The sequence below is a fragment of the Camponotus floridanus genome, unplaced genomic scaffold (assembly GCF_003227725.1).
Source record: "Camponotus floridanus strain SB8 unplaced genomic scaffold, Cflo_v7.5 scaffold85, whole genome shotgun sequence".
NCBI classification, from domain to species: domain Eukaryota; kingdom Metazoa; phylum Arthropoda; class Insecta; order Hymenoptera; family Formicidae; genus Camponotus; species Camponotus floridanus.
The window spans coordinates 204,524-228,415 of record NW_020229855.1 but is presented as its reverse complement, the minus strand read 5'-3'; the positions used below and the strand labels follow the sequence as shown (position 1 = coordinate 228,415).

Below are 23,892 nucleotides of genomic sequence, written 5' to 3'. Positions count from 1 at the left end.
TACATAGATGTCAGTTAATTGAATCGACCGTATCGAAGGCCGGAATATAATGTGTACAATTAAAGCAAAGTAAAAGCTGAACTTAGACAGTGTAGTATGAATTTATTATTATTATTAAAACTACGTACAGTTTGTGTTGGTAAGCCAGCTGTATAAAGCAGGTACAACACTGATCTAAGCACACTGCCCTGCAGCATATCAGTATGGACAGTATGCAGTTTTGTAGCTGAACTATTATGTTTGATTAAGAAGTGTCGATCACTTAGGTAGGACCTAAGAAATGTACAGTGACTGGAGGAAAAATTTAGTTCTAGCTTATAGATTAAACTTTTCTACCAAATTTTATCAAAGGCTTGAGAAATCTAAAAAGACTGCCGAGCAGTATTTTTTTGCTTCAAAGGAGCTTATATATTACATCAGTCAATCTATGCACTTGATTTGTAGTGCTATATTTACGCCTGATTCCGAATTGATGTTCAGATTGTTCAGGAATCAACTGCATTGTCTCAATTATATTCATCAGTTTTGCAAGATATAACCGTTCGAGCACCTTGGAAAGAACTGGGAGCAAGCTAATTGGCCTGTACGATGTCACTTCTTCCTCACATTTACCATTTTTTTTTGTATCATAATAATTTGGGAAACTTTCCATTACGGTGGGATGCAACCAGTTCTAAAAATACTGTTATATAAATAAGTCAAATAAATGATACCTTTACTTGGTAGCTCTCTGAACACGCGTCTCATTATCAGATCATACCCTAACGCTTTTTTTAATCAATTTTCCGAATAGCTTTAACTTCATGTTCAGTAACCTTTCCTATGAGAGAATGTGTTGAACAAGTCTGTGAGATTTCATGGTAACTTGGTTCTCTGTTGATTTCCTCAGATATTATTGGTATATTATTAGGATTAGGTATGAATACTCTGGCTAGATGTGCAGCAAAAGTTTCCGCCTTCTCGTTCATAACCAAACTATCATCTGTTCTACGTATAGGGGAGGACAAGATTTGAGGCTACTTTAGTTTCTTGGCTCTTTATACAAGGCGAGCATCATGCATAAAATAATATGAATAATAGAAATAATTACTGACTACACAATTATAAAGCACAAGTTGTCGCGGAATATTAAGGAATTTGCCAGACAACAGTTAAATTGTTTGAGCCTTACATACCGAAAAATGTATTATAAGACTAACGTATTATAATCACTAATGTGGTATAATATGGCTTCAGGCGAAGGTCCACTTTAAAAAAAACCTAATGCGCTATTAGTGGAGCCTCAAAGATAGTATGGAAATCCACTATTAACTTTATTTCAATCGGCATTTATTTCTATAATTTTTTAATAAAATAGAAATACTCAATTATTTCATAAGAATGTATTTCAGTTATTTGGATTGATCGTACCGAAGGCCCAAATATAATGTGTACAATTTAAGCAAATTAAAAGCTGTGATCAAATTATGTAGTATATTTATTATTATTATTATTATTATTAATATTATTAAATATACATATTATTATATTTATTATTATTATTATTATTATTGTTAAAGATACATATGCATATTTGATATATTAAAGCAAAAGAAATACATATTTAAGAATTTAATTCAAATTGAACACTTTAACTTTTTTTCTAAAACTTTATGTCAAATTCTGCATTTATTTTTATGATAAATTTTATTATTGTATTATACATTAAAGATATGTAGCATTTCCTCCTTCTTAAAATAAAATTACACAATTGTTCCTTAAGAAATATATTATTATAAAACAATTGCAATTGTAATTTTATTTTAAGAAAAAAGAAAATTTTATTTTAAGAAAGAAGAAAATTTTTTGTTACATATTTTTAGTATATAAAACAATAATAAAAATTTATCACAAAAATAAATTCGAAATTTAAAATAAAGTTTTACATAAAACGTTAAAGTATTAAATTTGAATGAAATTTTTAAATATGTATTCTTTCTGCTTTAATATATTGAATATGTATAGGTAGCTTTAATAATAATAAGAATGACAACAACAACAACAACAATAATAATAATAAATATTTTATATACATATATATATATATATATACATATATATATATATATATATATATATATACATATCTTTAAATGTATATTTAAATATATATTTATACATTTAATGTGACTAAAAATATTTTAATACATTTGTAAAGTATTTTGGCACATAATAATTTTTATTATTATTTTTATTTTATTATTATTGTTATTTATATTTATATTATTATTTTTTATTTATATTTTATTTTTATCTTATTTTTAGTATTATTTAGTTATTAAATTTTTTACATTTCCTTTTTAACAAAAGAAACTGTCACTTTCTCGCGGTTTCCGTTGAATAACAAGATGTACTTAATCCTGATCTTATATAAAATAATACAAAATAATAATTTAAAAAATTAATACAAATTAATATAAAATAATAATAAAAAATTAATAATTATGAATTTGGCTCAAATAAATAAGTAAAAATTAAATCTAAAATTGGCATAAAAGCTACAGAGCGGTAGTTGGGGCGTAGAAGAAAAAACAACACTTCCTTCTTATTAATTGTTCTTTATTTCAAATACACTACATAAATAACGAATGTTTCGGATTATCTTCGATCTTTCCTCAGCACGATTAATAATATAAAAAACAAATTATTGCATTGTAAAAAAAGGAAAAAAAATTATCTTCTCTTCAATGCGCGGGGAACGGGAAACTGCATCGCACGGAGATCTAGCAAGCCTGCTGCTTCTAAAAGTTCTAAGTCAAATCATCTACTATAAAAGGAATACAATCGTAGGATTGGTAGTTCGTGCTTTTTTATTGTCGCATTCTAGATTTCACCAAAAAACTTTGAGCTGATTGTCGGCATTGTTTTGGACAATGGTTATCCTTTGTTTTATATTTTCTATGTAATACGAGAGCGTCTGAAGTTGTTATTGGTCCGGAGTCGAGCAAGTCTGGAATATAGTGATCACCCTGTGAAAAAACCCTCCTCATATTTCACAATACCGTACATTCCAACCTTTTCAGAACAATTTAGGTGAATCCTTCGTAATCATGATACGGGATTATCTTATTTCGGCCTGAATAAGTTTCGCAATTTTGTCAGAATCCATAAGGATATAAAGCCATAGAATTCGTGTAACAATGTAGTATGTAAAGTTTCGTGCAATGATTGCGATGCGTCATATGTCAGATTAACAGACAATTAAAAAAACGGATTTCTGAACTCATATCCGGAGAAATACATCACAACTTTCGGTTCTAACTAATCATAGACTCGAATTTGGTCATGATTTTAATTGGGAAGAGTCTGAGATATTGGACAGAGAGCCTTCGTTGGGTAAAAGACTTGTTGCTGAAATGCTATTTATCAAGTGACAAAGAAATAGCTTGAACTTGCAGAGTAATATGGAGGGCTTGTTATGCATTTGCGATGATAATAGATAAGTTCGAGAGTGTAAAGTATTAGTTCGTATGTTTGTGTGCAATCGGTGCGTTGCGTCGTGATGAACATGGATACGCTGACGAAGTAGGGGGGAAGGGGGTTGAGTGCGCGGGAGCGAGTTGCGTATATATGTACACGTAGGTTTCGCTTGCGTCCCTTTTCCCTCTACTATGTTATCGGGTGCGAGCGTGTCCATTTTGATATCGCTGTACTTAGTGGCATTTTGTGCACGGATAAAAAAAAAAGCGTGGAATCTGGTGAATCATTCTTCCAATGATCAATTTTAAATGTAAAAAAGAATTTACATATAATATCGGTATATAATTTTTTACTTGATTTATTAGATCTACTGCGATTCTATACAACAAATTTTAATACATTTGTTGAACTTTTGGAAGCAGCAAGCTTGTTAGATCTCCGCGCGATACAGTTTCGCGTTATCCGCGCATCAAGTAGGAGATAAACTTTTCTTCTTTTTTACAATGCAATAGTTTGTTTTTTATATTATTAATCGCGCTGAGGAAGGATCGAAGATGATCCAAAACGAGACGTTCGTTATTTATGTGTGTTTAGAAATAAACAACAATCAATAAGAAATAAGTGTTTCTTCCTCTGCGCCTCAACCGCCTCTAACTGCGCCTCTAACCGCGCTGTGGCTCTTATACCAATTTTGATTTAATTTTTAATAATAAAAAAATACAATTCTACAAAACAAATATGAATTTAAATATTATTTTATTATAATAATTTTTTTAAAGATATTTTTTTAAATAAAAAAGCGTACATATTAGCCAAGGATGGATAACATTTAGATAAAAATATGTAAAATTTGTTTTTGTACATTAGATTCTCTTGTAATGTCTGTTTTTCCGCGAGTCGAGTATTTAATTTTCGAGCGGATAGCCGTCGGTTTCCAGAAATAGCCGGATATATATATATATATATATTTCCTTATATATAGTATATACATATTTCCTTATATATATATGGCGGTTGGTTCGATACGTGTCCGCCTTAATCGCGTGTTCCTTAACTTAGGCAGGAGAAGCGGTGCCGCAGAAGTGAGTTAGGTGCGTCTCTGATTTAAGAACACGTCAAAATTTACTATGTATATTTACAATATTTACAGGGCCCTGAAAAGGGCCCGTTTGCAATTACAAGCGCTCTCTGTAAGAAATACTCGGGAGAGTCTTCGTGTAGCGGAGCTTGTGCCTTGGACGGTTGTTGTTCTCGTCCACTTCTGCAGTTGGCTCGGTCTGCGTGGCTGCAGTGGTTGTCGTCGTCTCCCAGTCTGAGTCTGACTGCGTACCCTGCTCTGCAGTCGCTGGAGGTTGGATAGTGGCCTGGGTACTCCGGTGCACTCGGCTCGTCGCTGCAGTCTGCGTCGTCTTGGTGGATCTGCCGGGTGGTAAAGATGGCAGTGGTGACAGAGCTCCTGGAACTGCCCAAGGTCCGGTAGGTGAGATGTATCGCCGGATGCGCACGTCCCAGACTTCCAACAGATGACGAGATGGCCTGGTGTATCTCGATGGCTCCAGGTCTATCGGCTGTAGCTTCCACGGCAGCAGCTCAAATGAGACTCGTTTCTCCGGTTCGGCGCCTCCACTGATCGGCTGTCGTATAGGCCCTGGTGATCGGGGCGTCGACGTTGGCCGAGGTATGCGGCTCCGCTGGCGGAAAATGGCGAAACTCGCCGATTACGGGAGTTCGAAAAGAAACTCCAAAAGAGTACTCTAGCCTGTTCGTCTATGAGCGGTTTATCCTCTCAAATTGACTTGCGAGCTGAGACTCGATTTCCGCGGTCGGCCTTATATACTGGTCTTGCCGGATCTCACTTGCGCGAAGATCGGCGCCTGTATGCTCGCGCTGCTGCGCGCTAGCTGGCGTGCCTAGGTTGCCGTGCGGCCAGACGCTCGACGCTATACGCCTGTGTGGCGTATGGCAGAACGCCACATATATGTATACATATTTCCTTATATATATATATATATATATATATATATATATATATATATATATACAGGGTGTCAATTAAGTCCCGGGACGGCTGAATATTTTCTCATGTAAGGTATTTTTGAAAAAGGTCAAGGTCATTTCTGAAGTAATTTTCAATGAGGAATTCAACGGTGACCTTCAATTTGACTTTGAGCTTGACCTTCAAGGTTATTTGAAGGTCAAAGTGTTTTTTTTAAATAGGAACCCCTATTTTTGATTGTATATTCTTATAGCTGACCTCGAGAGCTTTCCAAAACACTATAATAAAATATTTTTCCCTCAAGCATTTATCGAGTTATGATGCTTCAAATCATTTCTTAATTTTACATAAACCGTAAAATATCTTGTAAAATATTCACTTTTCGATTATTTTACCTTAATACTTTTATGTACAAAATAATGAGAGGAATCAATTGGCGTAAAGAAAACATACAGTTGTTTTTAAGAAAAAATATGGAATTGTTAATTGCAAATTCCATATTTTTTCTTAAAAACAACTGTATGTTTTCTTTACGCCAATTGATTCCTCTCATTATTTTGTACATAAAAGTATTAAGGTAAAATAATCGAAAAGTGAATATTTTACAAGATATTTTACGGTTTATGTAAAATTAAGAAATGATTTGAAGCATCATAACTCGATAAATGCTTGAGGGAAAAATATTTTATTATAGTGTTTTGGAAAGCTCTCGAGGTCAGCTATAAGAATATACAATCAAAAGTAGGGGTTCCTATTTAAAAAAAACACTTTGACCTTCAAATAACCTTGAAGGTCAAGCTCAAGGTCAAATTGAAGGTCACCGTTGAATTCCTCGTTGAAAATTACTTCAGAAATGACCTTGACCTTTTTCAAAAATACCTTACATGAGAAAATATTCAGCCGTCCCGGGACTTAATTGACACCCTGTATATATATATATATAAGGAAAAAAAAAGAAAGATCCGAGTTATAAAGAAGATCGTACGTTTATTTATTGAGGTGTGTACAATGTATGTGTGTGTGTGTGTGTGTGGGTGGGTGAGTGTACAATGCGATGTGTGTGCGTGTACGTGTGCGTGTGCGTGCTCTGGCTTGTCGCGCGCGCGCGGCGTCGATTCGATAAATCGACGCTGAAATATATGCTGGTTCGCGGCGCGATTTTAATCGTTAATCAGAATAATTGCGGGCTTTGTAATTGCGGATCGCGGATAGTTCTACTGGTTATCCCAATAACTCGAAGTCGCACGAGATGTTTTACAATATAATTGCACGCTTTTAGTACAGCGAGATACAATAGTGTTTTCCCGTGCGATACGCGATTGCACGGAGAGTTTTTGCGGCCCGGCGGCCGGCTTTTTGTCGCGTTTTTTGTGCGTTTAGCTGTGCGGGATTCCCCACGGATATTGCAATAATCAGCTGGCGCGATATATGTATATTTATTTCCTCTGGATTGAAGCGGGTCTGTGGAAGGCGTCGCGACGCTATCATCCCCTAGTAGCACACTTTATTGGAGCAATATTGGCTAACAATATACATCCAATATGTCAAATATTGGTCCAATATTGCAAAGTAGACACTCATTTTGAGCCAATATTGAATTTTAATAGGCGAATTTTAATATTTAATTTTAATGGACGAATATATTATTTTCATCTTTAACCAAGATTAGCTAATTATACATATCCAAATATTTTTACATTGGATATAGATCAGTTTCTAATATATAACGGAATTCGCCATAAAAAAATTAACCATCTGTAGTTAATTTATGGAGCTCTAAAGCTCTTCGCAAAAGGTAGAAGAGGTGCGGCTATGATAGTCCGCATACTTGTTGCATTGTTGCATAGTCCGATAACTTGTAGGACCTGTGCCCCGACCTTATATACTGTTTAGATGGAGTTCTATTCTCGGGTTAGGTGTTTACCTTTTCGCCACCTAGTGGCGACGCGCGAAGCTCACATATAGAGTGTGAACGTGCAATATTGACACACATTTACATTTACTTCATAAATAATGTTGGTATTATAATGGATGCAACCATATTGGTAACATATTTATATTTATTTAGTAACCAATATTGGTCATCACTGCAATATTAGCAGAACACTTGCATTTTGTTAACAACCAATATTAGTTTTACATTGGGAAATATTGGCCAAGACATTTCCAATATAACCAATATTGAGCCAAGGTATATCAATATTTTGCCAATGTTTTGTGCTACTAGGATCGGAGGCAGCTCTCGTTCCACCTCGAGAAAAAGTGCGATGTTTGTAACTGATCTCAGTTGGAATGCGATCTGTTAAGCACCGATATCAATCGGCTGAGACAGCGCTCTCATTATCTTCTGGCTCGTTAGATTCGCTTAGGATTTCCTTGCTTGCTAGGCTTGCCTTCATACTTGCTTTCGCTCGCTCGGAGGATCGGAAGGATCTGAAAATCTCTATGCCGCCGAGAGCCCGTTTTATACCCGGTTAATTACCCCGCGCCGGCGTATTCGATAATTACTCCCATTGAGCGATAAAAATATCGGAACGGTTCGGGTCCGCCCGGGGGAGTTCGGGATGCCGTGCGCGGGTTCTCAACCGGCGCACAGTGGGCCAAAGTTCCGAAAAGCTGGCCAAAAGTCAAAAAAAGAATTTCGAATTTTCGAGAATATTACATTTTCTAAAAGAGAACTAAATTCCCTATTAAATGTTGCCAACCCTAGAATTATATCTCCTATACCTGAAATTTCAGGTCAGTTCAAAGTTGCCCTTCGTACGGAACAGACGTGACCGTTAAGAATAACGAATATTTTATATCTATAATCTTGTGCGTTTATTTCGAAAACGAAGTGCGCAAATTCAATTCTGCAAAATGGATTCTATTCCTGGAGGTAAGTATAACAAAAGACGATAATAACAAAATCTTTTTATATGTGTTATATATAGTAGATTTTAAGTTGAATTTAAGTCAGTAAGAAATTATATATTTTGAAAGAATTAAATTTTCAAGTAGCCAAATAGTTATGTATTCCACCTCATTCCGAGATGTTATTAGAACCATCTTTTAGCTTATATTTCTCTCCTTCGAATAAAAAAAAATTTAGCTGCCCATATCTGCCCTTCTGGTTTTGCGACAATTTTCTGTACGAGCGCTCTGCGCTGTGAGTTTCGGTATCGATTGCTAGCGACACAAAATAAACAGATCATGCATATGCTTTAGAAACTGCGTGGGAATTTGTAGAATTATATCCATGGTATTACATGCCGACTTCAGTGCATAAACTATTAATTCATGGGCCAGAAATTATAGCTTCTGCTTTGTTACCAATAGGGCAATTATCTGAGGAAGCTCAGGAAGCACGAAATAAAGATATTAAAAGATTTCGTGAAGATTTCTCGCGAAAATGCTCAAGAGAAAATACAATGCAAGACATTTTCAATCGGTTGATGATCACATCGGATCTATATATTTCTAGTGTAAGGAAATTACCACAAAAACCACTGAAATCATTATTGCCAGAAGCCATAGAATTATTAGAACCTCCAATAGTTCCTGGTGCAATTATGGATGAGAGATATACTAGTTTCGATAGTGGATCTTCAGGAACCGAGTCTGATATTCATTGCGATTCTGATACTGAATTGGATTTTTGTTTATAAAATAAAAATGTGTTTATATTGTACGCGAAATATATATTTTGTATATATGTATATATATGTATATGTTTTGTATATATATGTATATTTCTTTTCTTTATTACCGACCTCGAAAACCTCAGGTATCAAATTTCGATTACATTAAACATATTTAAAGTACATGTATCCGCCATATTGAATCCGCCATTTTGTTTTTTGCAATTTCGACTTTAGATTCGTAATCAGCGGCCTCAAAAACCCCAGGATATCAAATTTCATGCAAATCAAAAAACGCTTTCATATTTTGGCCATCTTTTCGAGATTTTGGCCCACTGTGCGGCGGCTCCCGACGGCAGTGTCGCGATTACGATATCGCTCTTTTCTACCCGGTTGTTTCCTAAGATATTAAAATGTGGGCGCACAGCCCTCTGCCATTGCCCGACCGGTGGTCGTCGGGCGGCAGCTTCCGACCGGTATTTGCCGGAAAACGATGCATTTCGGGGTGCATCGTTACACTTTTACAATATATCTCTACAATATATGAAAGTTTATAATAAGAGGAATAGGTTATATGTGATAATAAATATCACACATATTGTATCGCAATTCGCCAAATCGAGATTTCGATGGCATAGCTATTGTATTTATACGATACAATAGATCTTCTCAAGAAAGAAGGAGACAGAAGATAATTTATCCGTCTTTCTACGTGTATCGAAGGTCAATGTACATGGATGAGAATCTTTGTTTGTGAAAGTGATGGAGATAAAAATTGTGCCACTACGTGTTGCGTTTGCAATCTAGCAGCTCTTGTCGGTACACATACTAACGGCATAAATACTATAAATATTTATATTTAATCATATGGAATCGAATGTAATATTTATGTAACAAACATGCATGATGATGAATACGGTACGGATATGGCATAGATAAGTGTAAATGGATCCTTAGTCATTATGTACTGTTTAAATATACTACTATGATCAAAAAGTATTCGGATTGATTTTAATTTAAATAGTACGCTTCAACTATTTCGGAAAAACTTTTTTTTTAGATTTGTAGTTTCTTTTAGATCTGTTTCTGACATCTATCGAAAATTCCACGTCATTACCATTATTAATTTACACATAAACCATTGTTTTGTGATTGAAAAAAATATTTCTGGGAATTTTTAATATTTTCGAACTTTGTTGAGGAAATAATTTGCATACAATTTTGTTTTCGGAATGAAGTTTCATGTACAGAAATAGTAGAAATGACTGGAAGTATGGCGAGAAAATTCATGAATTTTGCACTACGATAATGACTCCACTCATATTTTTGTTTTTATTCGTCATTTTTTGAACAAAAATTCAACGAATATCATTTTATAAGCCTTGTATTGTCCTAATGTAGCATCGTGTACCTTTTTCCTATTCTATCGGCTGAAATTACCGCTTCATAGACATTGCCCATACAGCATCAAAAGATTGCAAAACCGTTGCATACACCTTACATTGAAACATTGTAATATTGCATAGAAGTTATGAAATGTTTCTGCAACATTACTGCAAGCTTATAGCAACGTTGAAATGTCTACCCTTAGAAATATTACAATGTAAGATTACAATAATGTTATAGTGCAATGTATTTGTAATTAAAACACATTTTACTACAACTGCAGAACGCTTTAATTTTAATAAATAAATTTTGAAAATATAAAAAATATTTAAAAAATATAAAAAACAGCTGTAAAAAATGTCTATTATTTATAAAGTGTTTTTTAAAAGTGTTTTTAACAACTATTTTACATACACTCGACAATAGGACTTTAATACAGGTAAAAATGAATTATTTCCCATTTGTGTGTTTAATTTCAAATAATCTGTTTAATCTGAATCTCAACAAGATATCCAAATTATTAAACAAATTATTTTAAATTAAGTCAGTTTATCAAAAGTCTTAAATTGATATGAGAAAAAATACTTTGGATATTATGTTAGTACTACTCTTTTATATCCATTGCATGAGAAATTGAGTACGAGTTAATTAAGTTTAGTGTTGTTGCGTAGTAGCAAGCGAAGAAACACCATACAGGAAACCCTATCATTACCATACAGGGTCCGTTCCGAAAGTACCGGGATCCCTGAATATTTCGAAAAATATACATTTTCGCGTGAAAAATGTTTCAAACAAAAATTGTACGGCCTTAAGTTATACATTACATAGTAATAGTATTATTAGTATAACTTGAATAGTACCGTCAAGGTCATATAAAAATCACTTTGAATTTTTTAAATAAAACCCTCTATTTTTCATTACATATTCTTGTAGCTTATCTCTAGAGTTTTTTAAAACACTATAATAAAGTATTTTTTCATTGAGTACTTTTTGAGTTATGAGACATGAAATAATTTCTTAATTTTACATAAGCCGTAAAATATTATACCTAGTAAAATACTCATTTTTCGATAAATATTCATTCTTCGAAGAAAAAATATATAATTATTAATTGCAAGTTAATTACATATTTTTTCTTAGAAACAATTATGTGTTTTCTTTACACCAATTGATTCCTCTCATTATTTTGTACATAAAAGTATTAAGAGGATGCTGGAACCGTGGCCGAACTCCAACAGGTTAGCATCCTCATCTAAATGAAACTAAAATTGTTAATATCGACAAAATTATCGATAATATCTATAATTTTAGTTCTGTCATTACTGATACTAATATTTATGTATGATTTATGCATAGAGCAACTTAAAAAGAACACTTTGTATTATATTGAAATTGGACATGTATATTTTTATTGCTCTATTATCTCACACGCGTATCTAAACGTATTTGAATGTATAGATAAACAGTATAACATAAACTACGTTTACACGACTCGATTTACGCCGAGTTCTAATATTGATGTTATAACTACTGACGTTAGATGCCATGTAAACACTTTTTTATGCTGAAGTTATTACATCAATGACTACGTTTACACGGCTTCTAACTTCGATTTAATAACGCTGATGTTATAACTCCTATTTAAAGTGATTTGTGTTTATACGTTCAAGCTTATCCTATTCTCATCAAACTAAAATAACTCAATAACTTTCGAGTGAAGTGAGTCCAAGAAATGATACTAATTTCCAATGAAGTGATATTAAATTTGCAAACAAGAGAGAGTTAAGATGTTTAATTTTAACGGTTGGCATTATTGCCGTCGTTACACTGCGGCCGTTTACACGTCCTTTTTACGTCGATGTAGTAACGCTAGTCTTTTCGCCAAACGACTTTGAGTTATAATAATAATAATAGTAATAATTTCATCGTAAGAGGGCGTTTACACGGTACTTAATGTCAGTAGTTATCAACATCAATATTAGAACTTCGGCGTAAATCAAGTCGTGTAAACGTAGTCAATGTAGTAACTCAAAATCGTTCAATGATAAGGCTTAGCGTTACATTACGTAACGTTAACTACGTCGCGTTACTACATCAACATAAAAAGGATATATAAATGACCGCAATGTAACGACGAAAATACCAACCGTTAAAATTAAACATCTTAACTCTCTTTTGTTTGCAAATTTAGTATCACTTCTGTTAAAATTTAAGTTTTTGCGCATCTAGCAACCTTACGAAAATGTCCAACTGACGAGTCTGACGCATGCGCATGGCACATGTAGTGCAATAAGGGAAAGGCACCCTCGCTCATGTACACGCACCGGCAGGAATGATGTTCCGCTATGCTTGTGTTGACGCTCACTGACGTCACACTCACACAAGCGAAGCGCGAATGTACACAAGCCGGGTAGGAGGAGAGAAAGTGGGGGTAGAGTAGTGGGGGGCATTCCAATGTTCTGTTCTTCGCGCACGGCATAAGAGCGAGAGAGAAAGCACTATAAGACATGATACCGAGTTAGAGGTGTCCGATAGCCGTCTGTCTCGCTCGGCGCTCGAGAGAGTGCGAGTAAGACAGCTATATACCGCGCGGAACACCGCGCTGTCTCTATACGCGTCTTGCGCGCTTTAATATCGATATCGTTATATTTTTCATTTCTTTCTTTAATGGAATTAAAATGCGGTTGAACCGCATGCATCGGCGTATTTATTCTATTAAATTAAATAATAATTATAATTTTCTCTTTATATAATATAATTATTATTTACGCACGTAATTTGAAAATAGTAACTAATTTTTCATCATCTTAATTTTCTAAATACGAAGAATAAATAACATGTTATGACTGATGATAAATAATCAAATGCGTATGCTACATTAAGATGTAATATTGGATAGGAAAAAGACTCGTTTGGGCAGCAAATTATTTATTCATGTAATTTCCATTCTTTTACTGACAAGGAATTTAAAAATAACAAATTTTGTAAATGTTTTGGCGACAATTTGCTACGATTTTCGACCATAATATTACCAATTTTGGAAAATAAACGTTCTGATGGCACAGATGTAGCCACAATTGACAAATATTGTTTCGTAATGATTTGCAAAGACAGATATATTGATTTATTATACCAGTAAGATATGGGATCTTCAGTTAAACCAATTGTTGGTTAGTGGAGATGTTTCAAATCAATTGGCATATCATTCGATTTTTCATGAGATTGCTTATTCCCAGACAGCAGATATGTCCAAAAGACATCTAAAAGACGACATAAAGATGTCTTAAAGTCCTTTAGACATCTTTAAGACATCTTTTAGCCTTTTTGTGCTGTCTGGGTTAGCAAGATCTTCGTGACCATATGTCATTTGAAAAGCTTATATTCTCAGTTAATTTTATATGTTCTTAAAGAAAGAAATTATTAATATTTTCCATCTGATTAATTATTTTATTTATGGATCGTGAGCAAGCAATGTGATTATTAAAATGTAATCGTTTAAAGCGAGGATCTAAGATAGTTGATGCGGCCATAAGATGTACTTGCTCTATAGCTCCAAATCGCATATTAATATTAGTAGAGAGTGAATTAAGTAGTTTTATGGCTGCACTTTAACATATATTAACGGTTAAACGATCAATTTTCATTCTCAAACAATTGATTAGTGGTATTATTTTACTTCCTGTAACGTATTGTTCACCACAAATTTCTTTTGTAGCAGCTTCGATAGGATTCATTACTTGTATTATTTCTGTGGCAAGTTGCAGTTTTGAAGCAGTTAACATTGGTGCTTTAGGACATTCCAATAATGCCAAACTAATATTATCCGATAGTTCAATAAATCGTTCTAACATATAATATGTTGAATTCGATCGTGTGGGAACAGATTGAATCAATTTTTTACATTATATTTACGTAACTCATCTGCAGCAACAACAGACTGTTTAAAAAACACAACTAACGTTTTTATTTTTTCACAAAAGGCCTCATTTCGCCATTATCTTTTAATGATACCATTGCAACTAAGTTCAGAATATGAGCAAAACAAGGCAAATGTTTATTCTTCCCAAATATATTATTGACTGCCTTTACAATATTTGCTGCATTATCTGTCACAACAGTAACAACATTATCTGTTTGAATATGTCATTCAGTACATATACTTAAAAGCCACTGTCCAAGATAATCTGAGGTATGCCTTTCACTTAATTCATTCCAATAATTATAGAAGTAAATTTTTTATTGAAGATAAAATGCGTTGTCATTCCTAAATAGCTTCTCGTATTTAATGTGTCCATCCACACATCTGTCGTGAGACACAAGTACTCAACAAAAGATAATTTAACTTTCATTATATTTGAGAGAACTTCATATTTCCTTTCTATTAACGTAATAGTTTTTCTTCCCGGAATCTTATACAGAGATACAGCCGTTTTTGAAATATTTAAAACCCTCTTTCTCTACCGTATTAAAAGATAAATTGTCTTTTGCAATCATATAAAGCAGCGCATTTGTTATTTGTCCACTTTTTGCACCTCTTAACAAAAATCAGTCTTATAAGAATCTTGTTTTTTTCTACAACTTTATTAATGACTTTAAGAGATAAGAACAAAAATAAAAATATATTTTCTTACCTTTAAAGGCTTTTATATTAGATATTGTTTCATCTATTTGTGGCTGAATATTCTTCACTTGCTGAGTATTTTTCTCTTTCTCTTGTTCACACACAGATGATGTAGATATTGATGGAGAATACGTGTAGAACATGACGGTGTAGAACTATGCGATATTGTTGATATCGATGATAATATTACATCCGGGTCGTCTTCAGAGTCATTTAATTCATTAATAATATTTTCCTAAATCAGAAAAGAAATTATTTATTAAAATATATATTAATATTTAAATCATAGAAACATTTTAATACTGCATTTGAATTTAAACTTATTTCACATTGAATTTTCTGCTTCTTGTTATTTTCTTTGTCTTGATTTAACATCTCATGTTTTCTTTTAAGATGATTTTTCAAATTAGTAGTATTTCCACTAGTTTTCACTATTATTTGACACAATTTACATTTGCCACCAGTATCAGTGCGAATAAAATATTTCCAAACAATACTTGTACTTTTAGATGATACTAAAAACTTTTGTAAAACTATTATATTAAATCAAAATTAAATCAGAAAAATAATAGTGACATTTAACAGAATGAAGTTCTTCCTATATGTGATCTTTATCTTCAAATTATTATTAATTTGGGCATTCTGAGTGGTTTTATTTTTGTTATTTACGAAAAGATGATCATGCACAGAAATACATTCAGAGTTTTAAGAGCATGATTTCCGAACACAGCCATTGAAATATATATATATATATATATATATATATATATATACATATATATATATATATATCACTAATATCTTATTTATATCTTACTTCATTCTGTGTTTATTAAATATGTTCATTATTTTGTTAGTCCATTAAAATATTTTCTATTGCTTACTTATTATTCTTTATAATAAATATTTCTGCAAACACACAAAATGAATAATAGACGAATTAAAAGAGACACACATACATACACAAAATGATTAGGATTAGAAATTAGTTTAGTATCTCATACGTTATGCTTATGCAACCACCCGCAATCCATCAAATAAAAACCTTTCCTGTATAGAAAGAAATAACGAGATAAAAGAAAACGAACCACAAGTTCTCAAATCTTTAATTTAAATTTCCATAAAAATATTTGAATATAAGTTAATAGCATGAATGATAAGTTTAGAAATACGCATGCATTTAGAAAAAGTAAAATACAAACCTTTAAGTTTATATAAAACAGTCTTCTAAACTAGTCCGAACAGGACTATGTATGTACAATGTACAAACTTTGTATTGCACCTCTTCAAGTAATAGTAATACGCTAAATTAGATTACATGAAAATTATCTGAAAAATAAATATGCAATATTATATTACACTCAAATCATAACTCAATTCATTTTTTAAATAATTTACAGAAACTAACAAATTATAGCAAAAAGAATGAAAAACTATTAAATTGCTTTACAATTCTAATAAAACATAGGACAATAAACTACAGTAAAAGCAAAGTGAAATACTTATTTGCAGTAATATATTATATACTTTATGTTTAATACTGTTTTTATTATAATCACATAATTTAGATTTAAGAAATTTAGTTTATATTATATTCATATTCCCGCGTTGTATTGTATCGCCCTCAGGGCGTTGCGCGTAATTAGTTTGCTATGATCCCGGGGGAGAGCGCCGAGTGACGAAAGTTCGATAAATGAATCGTAAAAAGTCAGCCATTGTAAAGAAAACATGCAAGGGAATAAAGGCAAATTTTAAGAGCACACTATAGTGAAATTTATGTTAGATAAACCCGTTAACTTGGGAAAGAAAATACTGTACACAAGGTAATTAACATGGTCCTTCGAGCCGGATCATTCGGCAGCACAACAAAATAAGACGATATAGCTCGGCAACAAGGCACATGCTCACGAGAGACACAAAGGAAAAGCATTACAAAGCAAATCAGAAGAGCTCGATAAGTTGCCTTTGCACGGGAATTCGATAAAATATTTACAAATCTCATGACTAGAGGCCTGTCAATAGGCAATGGTAAGAAACATCCCTTTCAGGTAACAATGTTCATTGCATACATATTCGATTTATCACAGTGATTATATTAACATTTGCATAAACATCTATTCTCGATATCAAGATGATCTCAATTTCTACACTGTTTTCTTCGTATCGTTCAAAATAACAGCACAAATATTAATGGATAGCTCATTTAAAAGACTGACTCGATTTGTTACGTTTCTGAATGAATGTGAGAATAACGAGCAAAAACGTCAAAAGATTCCGGTATGACTAGAAGAAATAGAGTTAATGTGGAAAGAATTTGATGAGATATAAAGCGGATTAGAGGACAGTGGAAGGGGAAATCGATAACGGAGAGCGTGAAACCTTCGAAGGCAAATTCTATAATTCTGTCATTAAAGCAAAAGGCATGATTCCACAAGTACATGTTCCCCTCCAGGGAGCGCAACTTCTATTAGCAAATCATCCAATTAACGCAATACAGTCAAACAAAATACGTTTGCTCACCATCGAGATACCAAAGTTTGATGGTACGTAGGAAAAATGGCTGCCGTTTCGCGATAATTTCACATCTATGATACACGACAACGTATCGCTACCTTTAATAGACAAATTACATTATCTCAGGTGGGCACTGGAGGGAGACGCGTACAAATTAATCGAAGTATTAGAAGTAATGAGAATTATCAAATAGCGTGGGAAATTTTACAGAAACATTATAAGGGCAACAAAGTAATCATATAACATCATGTACAAACTTTAATTAATTTTCAAAGAAATCACATTCCTCACTTCGACAGTTAGTTGATATCATCCAGCAGCATATACGCACATTAAAGCGCCTAGAACAACCCGCAGACCAGTGGGACACATTACTCATACAACTATTTGTGCCAAAGTTAGATAGTCATACAAGGCGTGAATGGGAAGCAGAAAGGGCCGACAAGGAAGAACTCCCCAGCATGGAAAACTTCACCACACTTTTAGAAAAGAGATGTTCATTCCTGAACGCCTTAACTCGTACCGCTTCATTCAATATATCTAAAACACGCAAGGACATTCAAAGCAACAAACTGCAAAGCAACATAAGATTGTAAACGCGCATGTAAATACAGAGAATCTTTCTTGCCCGATCTGCAAAAATACACATAAAATATTTGAATGTCTTCTATTTCACGACATGTCAGCTCAAGTGCGGTTAGAAAAGGTCAAGAGTTGTAAATTGTGTTTTAATTGTTTAAAGCCGTTTTATGGCAAGGGATGCAATTACGGATCGTGCAAGAAATGTCACAAACGGCACAACACTCTACTACATATGGATAAAGCTGATTTGAATGTCCCTGCACCCAAAGTAGAGAGTAATAATAACGATTCAAGCGTTTCTTCGGTAGAGCGTGAAGATAAAGTTGAATCAAACAAGAAAAGCGCACATAACGCAACTAATTCTTCATCATCAAATTGTTTGTATGATCCTTCTTTGTATATCTTGTTGTCGACAGCCACAATTAACATTCACGATCATTTTGGAAATTCGAATGTATGTAGAGCATTATTAGACTCAGGCTCACAGCCTAATCTCATGTCAAGGGAATTGTGCAAGCGCTTAAAGCTCAGCAGACCGCTCATGAAGATAGACGGAATCAACGAAGTCTCATTCATCTCGAAGAGTGAAGTACGTGCCGATTTGCTCCAGATTCAACAAGTATGAGGAGACATTAACATTCCTAATCGTCAATAAGATAATCAATAAATTGCCAGCTGTAACCATTGATGTAAATTCTTTTCAAATAGTACCATGCAACCTCAAGCTTGCGGATCCCGCGTTCCACGGGCTAGCCACGTAGCCAGAGGCTATTGATTTAATCATAGGCTCAAAAATCTTTTGGAAATTGCTGTGCATCGAGCAAATTCAAATGGGCAAATCGAAACCCACATTCCAGAAGACAAAACTAGGTTGGATTGTATCAGGACCAGTCAGTCCGGCCATAACAACTAGTAAAGCAGTGTATTGCAATTTAGCATACCAAACAACGTTACAAAAACAATTGGAAAAATTCTGGTTACTCGAGGAATTTCAGAAAAAATACAACTTAACAGTTGAAGACCAAAGCTGTGAAGACCATTTCAACGAGACTCACACCAGAGACAAAGATGGAAGATTCGTTGTACATCTTCCATTGAAAGACAACTATAAGGAGGCGACTTTTATGATATAGCTAAACGTAGACCAAACGCTATGGAGAAAAAATTAAGCAAACACTCCGAGCTGAAGCGGCAGTACGATGCGTTCATGCAAGAATACATAGAATTAGGACACATGAAGCTCATTCAGAACGCGTCAAGCGACAAGCAGGAGTACCCGACATATTATTTACCGCATCACGCAGTTATCAAAGAGGAAAGCGAAACCACAAAACTGCAAGTCGTTTTTGATGCTTCTGCGAAGACAGAATCAGGGATATCGTTAAACGATGTGCAAATGGTGAGCCCCATCATTCAGCAGGACCTCTTCAACATACTGTTACGTTTTCGAGAACATAGATACGCCATCGCTGCTGATATATCAAAGATGTATCGCCAAATACGAGTAATTCCAGAACAGTGTACCCTACAACGCATTCTCTGGAGGTTCGCTCCTGAGCAAGAAATATAAACATACGAGCTTCAAACGGTTACATATTAGGAAGCATGTTCTGCATTCTTAGCCATTTCACCAAGCTGCAATAAGGCTGCAACATAAACTCCCAGAGGCTGCTGAGATCATCAAATGGAGGATTTTTATGTGGACGATCTAGGCGCCAACGATATCGAGAATCTGCTAAGGATAAAAGAAGAAATCACCGAAATACTCCGACTAGCCAAATTCAAGCTACGTAAGTGGAAATCAAACCATTCTTCAATAATTCAGAGCGATGTCAAAACGTCAGTGCAATTTAGTGAAAGCACGAAAATCCTCGGGCAGTTATGGAATACCCAACTCGAAACATTTTGTTATACAATCAGGCCGACAGGGCGACAAGCGAGGCTCACTAAGGGATATATTCTTTCTTGTATATTGCATAGATTTTTGACCCGCTTGATCTTTTGGGACCTGTTACCATACGGGCTAAAATAATCATGCAACAATGATGGCATTCTCAGCTTGCATGGGATGAATCACTTCCAAATCATCTTCATATACAATGGCTGCATTGGTACATGAAGATAGCACACCTCCATCATATAAAAATAACCCGCAGAATTTTATATAATGAACCTTCGTGAATAGAGCTACACGGGTTTTGCGACGCGTCCGAACGAGCTTACGGTGCTTGTATCTATGCTAGAACCACAGATTTCAATCATCAAAATCACGTCACATTGTTGTGTTCAAAAACAGTAGCATCCTTAAAAATCATATCTTTGCCCAGACTAGAACTTTGTGATGCCCTTCTACTATCCAGATTATATCAAAGGGTAATTGAATTTTTAAATTCAGATTTCGATGTGAAACATCTGTGGAGCAACTCTACCATCACCTTAGCATGGATAGCCTGTGAATCTAATCGGTGGCACACTTTCGTGGCTAATCGCACGGCTGAAATTCAGAGACTAGCAGATGCAAAATGGCATCACATTAAATCAGAGCAAAATTCCGCCGACGTTTTGTCACGAGGAATAGACCCGGACGAAATACAAGATCACAAGCTTTGGTGGAACGGACCCCTCTTCCTACAAGAGGACTACAACGAAAGGTTGAGTGATTCGCGACAGCCGCTCAACATCGAAGAGCTGCCAGAAGCAAAGAAACAAGTCGTCACTCTACATGCGGTATAAAATAAGGAGCCAAGTTTCATAAACAAATTTTCTTCATTAAGTCGCCTCAAGCGCACTATAGCCTCAAGTGCACTATAGCCTACTGTTTACGATTTATCCATAACTCTAAGATAAATTCCATACGAAAGGATAGCAAACTTAATGGCCCGTTACAATCAAATGAACTCGAACGCAGCAAGCACGTCGTTTTGGCCATAGCTCAAAACGAAGAATTTTCAGAGGAAATAGCAGTACTATCACGTAAGAAAGAAATATTGTCAAAGAGCAAAATATTATCGCTTCGTCCCTTTCTGGACAAAAACAACCTCTTGAGAGTTGGAGGGCGTTTATAAAGATCACAATTAGATTATCAACAAAGGCATCCTATAATAATTCCGAGAAATCATCATCTTACTCATCTGATTATAAAGGAAGCGCATTTAAAAAATTTACACGCAGGAGCTCAGACACTTCTTGCCATAATCCGCACCCAGTATTGGCCTACGTCAGGGAAAAATGCTATAAAAGGGACTTTACGCAAGTGCATCGTCTGCTATCGCGCCAGCGCAACTCCCGCAGAACAATTGATGGGTAACTTACCCGCATCACGGATAACGCCTTCACCCCCTTTTTCAAAAACCGGAGTAGATTACGCCGGTCCCTTTAGTATCAAAATTAGTCAAAACAAGACAAGGCATATCTGTGCGTCTTTGTATGTTTCACTACTAAAGCTGTTCATCTAGAGATTGTGTCAGACCTAAGTAGCGCGGCATTCTTGAATATGTTAAAGAGATTTATAGTCAGGCGTGGCAAATGCATTAAAATTTATTCGGACAATGGTACAAATTTTGTAGGGGCGAACGCTTTAAAAGAGATGTATAAATTCATTAATGCAAATAGCGCTAAAATATGTGATTATCTTTCAGAAAAATCTATAGCATGGAACTTTATTCCGCCACAATCGCCCCATATGGGAGGTCTGTGGGAGTCAGCCGTCAAAGCTTGTAAGAACCATCTGACAAGGATTGTAGATTCAGCTTTACTGACTTTCGAAGAACTGACCACCCTAGTCGCTCAAATAGAGGCGATACTTAATTCGAGGCTCTTAACGTTATTATCTGCGGACCCTGATGACCTTGAAGTTCTAACACCAGGCCATTTCTTAATTGATCGCCCACTTGTCTCAATTGCCGAAGCGGACATCACAGATGTTAATGTTAACCGACTTAATCGCTATCAACTCCTAGAACAAATGAAGCAAAATTTTTGGAAACGATGGTCAGTAGAATACTTAACCCAGCTCCAGCAACGACACAGGTGAAAGCGAATCCAAAATACAATGCAAGAAGGAGTTATGATACTCTTGCGCGATCAAAATGTTTCCTCTCTGTTAGGCAGAGTCATACGTACGTACCCGGGTAAAGACGGTTTAATCAGAGTCGTCGATGTAAAAACTAACACCGGAATATACCAAAGACCTGTAACCAAGCTTTCTATTTTGCCTCGAGACATAAGCTTTGAAAGTCGCTTTGAAGGTACTTTCAAGGCCGGCAGTATTGTTTAATATTGTTTTTGTTATAATCACAAAATTTAGATTTAAGAAATTTAGTTTATATTATATTCATATTCCCGCGTTGTATTGTGTCGCCCTCAGAGCGTTGCACGTAATTAGTTTGCTATGATCCCGGGAGAGAGCGCCGAGTGAAAGCGTTCGATAAACAAATCGTAAAAAGGTAATAAAAAGTCAGCCATTATAAAGAAAGCATGCAAGGGAATAAAGGCAAATTTTAAGAGCACACTATAGTGAAATTTTGTTAGTTATTAGATAAACCCGTTAACTTGGGAAAGAAAATACCGTACACAAGGTAATTAACACTTTATTTAATGAGATTATCGAATCTTAAGTGTGAAATAAATTATTGCGAATAAGTATTTCGCATTGCTCTTACTGCTATTTATTGTCTTGTCTTAAGTTTTATTATACAATTATAAATATAAGTTAAAAAATATGCTTGTTTTGTAAGAAAGAATGTAAAATACGTACCTTTCATTAGAATACTCTTGAACAAATAGTTGAACAGTTAAAACGTGACTGTGGTAACCGCTATTTCACTATTTTCACGACCGCCTGACCGGATCAAAAAAGTAATGCACTACAAGGAACAAAGAATGAAGAACACGCGTTGTCGCGTCATAGAAATAAAAGGTCGTGCACGACATGCGTAAAGAAAAGAGAAAGAAAGCGACGTGGACACATATACACACCTACACAGAGCCGCACACATAGAGTGGCGGCATGATACCAAACCTACGCTTTGTTCTCTAAACAAACTTGCGCGTTCTTCGCGCCTTTGTTCGATGTGCGCTGTTGACAATCCGCGGATGGGTGGATCTAAAGCCCACCAATGATGTGATTTGCGGATGTGTCGGTGGAAAATTTGAGGACCGCAGTCATCGGCTCAGTCAATCGACTGCTAGACTTACATCGAGCATGTTCTCTAAGCATTGTATCGAGCGTATATCAGAAAATTATATTCAGGCATTGTATCGAGTACATATCGGACACTATATACGAGCGAAGATGGTCACGCGTTGCGACCCGAGTCATTTTAAGGCGTAATCGCGATCCCGAGTGACTCGAGACGTTGTCGCAAGCGATCATACGAACATTGTGATACGAAATAAACTTTATACGAACATTGTGATACGAAATACACTTTATACGAACGTTGTGTTACAAAATAAACTTTATACAAAATAGCAAGGTGAATATTAATAGTTAAAAAATTAACAAAAAAATTTGAAAAGTAGTTTAAGGCTCAATGTATAAAAAATAAATAAATTCAAAAATAATATTACGGGTCGATGAGCCAGAATCATGTGGCGACAAACTAAAAGGTAGCACCTATACGTTATTTTGGCAAGGATGGATAATATAACAGAAATAACGTATGAAAGTGCAAATTTATTAACATAATGTCAAACGTTTCTACCCGTATCGG

The 23,892-nt window shown here is 34.7% G+C and overlaps 2 protein-coding genes across 2 annotated transcripts in view; one reads left to right on the top strand and one right to left on the bottom strand.

Annotated features, from left to right (window-relative positions):
• LOC105251729 (probable multidrug resistance-associated protein lethal(2)03659) overlaps positions 1 to 23,892 on the bottom strand; it is a 469,824-nt gene that overhangs the window by 387,883 nt on the left and 58,049 nt on the right. The window lies entirely within an intron of this gene.
• On the top strand, positions 19,009 to 19,748 carry LOC112639727. The gene is made up of 2 exons (XM_025414604.1): positions 19,009 to 19,207; positions 19,312 to 19,748. Exons 1-2 carry the CDS (start codon positions 19,009 to 19,011, stop codon positions 19,746 to 19,748), a joined length of 636 nt encoding a protein of 211 aa, XP_025270389.1.